The 3,332-nt window shown below is 54.4% G+C and overlaps 1 protein-coding gene across 1 annotated transcript; it reads left to right on the plus strand.

Annotated features, from left to right (window-relative positions):
- Positions 1-422: 422 nt before the first annotated feature.
- On the plus strand, positions 423-2,580 carry bmp10 (bone morphogenetic protein 10; the record flags this gene model as incomplete). Its single annotated transcript, XM_084338948.1, has 2 exons — positions 423-852; positions 1,463-2,580. The coding sequence occupies 2 exons, from the start codon at positions 423-425 to the stop codon at positions 2,578-2,580; spliced, it is 1,548 nt and encodes a 515-aa protein (XP_084195074.1).
- Positions 2,581-3,332: the final 752 nt, after the last annotated feature.

Here is a 3,332-nt window from a genome sequence, read left to right on the forward strand (position 1 = left end):
GAGACACAAAGAGAAGAGTCGTAATGACCGAGATATGACTCCGCTGGATGAAGCCAAGCCTTTGCCACCCTCTCCTCACCGGAACCCCAGCTCTTTGGCAAAGGACATCAAAAGGTGTGCATGAGGAGGATAAAAGCTGTGGGATCTGGCATGAGAGCACTTCATCGCCGCAGAGAGCCACACACAGCGCAGGCTACTCCCCTCAGAGAGCGTCCACGCTGGTCAACGACAAGGGTCAACGCTAGCACTGAGCCATCACCAGCCAACAGGCTGGATTTAAGATGTGCCGAGTCGAGCTGAATATCTACGTTAAATAGATCATTGGACTTACAGGGGTGGAGATCACAATCACTCGGCATTACTGGGGGCATCGATTTCTCTTTGGAGGAGGTACAGTAGCACGTCGACAACTTGTTCTTTCCATGGCGAACATTTGGGTCTCTAAATCGGGGAACATCTTCACCACCAAGACTTTCCTCCTGCTGCTCTCCGTCCTGCTCCTCCAGGGGCCGCTCTTTGGACGGGGCAGCCCCATCTCGCACACGCTCCGGAGGCATCGCCCGGCCCCGGGGCTGGGGGACGGGCACGGAGGGGTGGTGGACCTCTCTCTGCTGGAGCAGGACAGCGACGTGGACATGCAGAGTCTGCTGGAGAGCCTGAAGGGGCAGTTCCTGCGAACCTTCAACCTGTCCTCCGGCCTGGGCCCCCCCCCTCCCCCCCCTCCGCCCCGCGGCGGCGGCAGCAGCGTGCGCGTGGAGCCGCCGGAGTACATGATGGAGCTGTACAACCGCTTCGCTAACGACCGCACGGCCATGCCCTCCGCCAACATCATCCGCAGCTTCAAGAATGAAGGTACGGGATCTCCGTTCTGAGTGACCTCGCCTCTGTTGATTATTTAGGTGTTGAAGTTAGATCTATAAAGGTTATTTTTCTTTTGTACATTTTTGCATATCCAATATTACTCTAAGTACTGCTAGTATTACGAAACTTTACGTAATGTAATGTAATGTAAACTATAATATTCCATTTCCTTATTATATAAATTATTTATAATAAAGAAGTACAGCTAAATTCAAAAGAAAATTTGTTGAAACAATATACTATTTGTTTAATATTACACTATTTTGGAATGCGTCTATTACCACAAACTCACATCTATTTTAAGTGTATTACTTATAGGCCTATAGTACTCTATGAGGGAATAGAGTGGATCCCCCAAAATGTCCACAGATTCAGTTTGGCTCCCTAGCAGAAAAGGATGAAGAATCCCTGTTCTATAGACCTTTTCAGACTCGCCAACATAAACATTCTGAATGGGTTCGAGTGTATTTCTTTGTTTATATCAATAGCTGACAGGAAATAAACAGGCTATTCCCTAGCAATGCAATTCCATTAAAAAAGTCTAGTTACAGAGAATCTAAAGAACAATTTGTCGAGCTTCATCGTTGTTTCTCCTCTCCAGACTCATCTCCTAGCAGAGTGGGGGCGGGGGGAGTGAGGCGCCACCCGCTCCTCTTCAACGCGTCCGTCCCCCACCACGAGCGCATCACCGCGGCCGAGCTCCGCCTCTACACCCTGGTTCAGACCGACCGCCACCTCTACGCCGGGGTCGACCGCAAAGTCACCGTCTACGAACTGGAGCGGCGCGAGGGAGACGACGACAGCAACAACGCGACGGACGAGGACGCCGCGAGAGGCGACACGTTTAGAGAAGCGAGAGGAAAACAGACAGAGTCGCTGCTGGAGTTGGCGTCGCGCCAGGTCTACGGCACCGACAACGGCTGGGAGACCTTTGACCTCACCGCCGCCCTCCAACGCTGGCGCAAGTCTGAATCCGGCACGACCCACCGGTTGGAGGTGCACATCGCCAGCCTGGCCGCTGAGGACGCGGGGGGGCAGGGAGGAGGAGGAGGAGCGGAGGACGTGGCGGGGGACGGCGGCGAGGCGCCCGACGGGGACATGCGGATCGACGGCAGCCCGGAGGAGAAACACAAACCCCTGCTCATCGTCTTCTCCGACGACCCGAGCAGCGACCACCGCGACGACAAGCGCGAGCTCAACGAAATGATGGACCACGAGACCTCGGACATGGTGCTCCAGGGGAACCTGGAGCTGGGCCTAAACGGGCTGTGGGGAGGGATGGGGAGGGAGGAGGAGGAGGAGGAGGAGGGAGCCGAGGAGCCCAACGAGGAGGCCCTCATCCAGATGCGTTCCAACTTCATCTACGACACTGCGTCTCGGATCCGTCGCAACGCCAAGGGCAACCAGTGCAAGAAACAGTCTCTGTTTGTGGAGTTCAAGGACATCGGGTGGGACAGCTGGATCCTGGCGCCCACCGGGTACGACGCCTTCGAATGCAGCGGCGCGTGCACCTATCCTCTGACCAAACACGTCACGCCCACTAAGCACGCCATCGTCCAGACCTTGGTCAACATCAACAGTCCGCAGAAGGCGGCGCAGGCGTGCTGCGTGCCCACCAAGCTGGAGCCCATCTCCCTGCTCTACCTGGACGACACGGGGGTGGTCACCTACAAATACAAGTTCGAGGGCATGGTGGTGGCAGAGTGTGGTTGCAGATAGTCCGCTCCTATGCCAGAAAGACGAGTCGTTGTTGAGGTCTTACTACAAGAGGAAAGGACTCAAAAGGCCAGGACACAGAACTAGAGTTGGAAATGGAGATGCGGCCTGAAGCGCGATCAGTATCCCCAAGAGAGCAATCGTTTTGGAATTACTGCGTGAGACTGTGAGATATCTTGCAGTTTGTGAACCTGTGTAAGCTCTAAAAACGAATACTTGCAGTCTGTAAATTGTAAATGTATATTTTGTATTTCAAGACAGAAAACACAAACAAATATATATTTAATTTTGTGCAGTCGATGTAAAGGCCAGTTGAAAGGCAGATGAACTCTGATGGATGAATTCTGCAGCAGATCTATGAGCTCGTCTTTGTACAAAGAGGATGATGATGATGTTTCCACTGGATCCAGCCAATCACCCTGACTTATCCAACAGTATGTGTGCGGCCTGGTGGGAACTGATGGGCCAGTTGTCCTGCCCCCCCCCCCCCCCCCCACCCCCCTCTCTGACACTGATCCTCTGACATCTGTCTTCCTCTCTACTTATCTCTGGCCTCTCTACTGGACGCAAAACACTAATCAGCACTTCATGTGGCCTGGCTCGCTAAAACGGCCTCCCCCAGAGGCCTCAGCGACCCGACTGGACCCCCGGCTCTCCAGGACCTACCTCCCTGCCCCCCCCCCCCCCCCGCTGGTGTTTTGGTGCTGGGGTCCAAGGGTCCGGGTGGTAGGGTTATCTCCCCTAACCCTCCTTCC

The sequence above is a fragment of the Notolepis coatsorum genome (genome assembly GCF_963971535.1).
Source record: "Notolepis coatsorum genome assembly, contig: SCAFFOLD_193, whole genome shotgun sequence".
Taxonomy (NCBI): Eukaryota; Metazoa; Chordata; class Actinopteri; order Aulopiformes; family Paralepididae; genus Notolepis; species Notolepis coatsorum.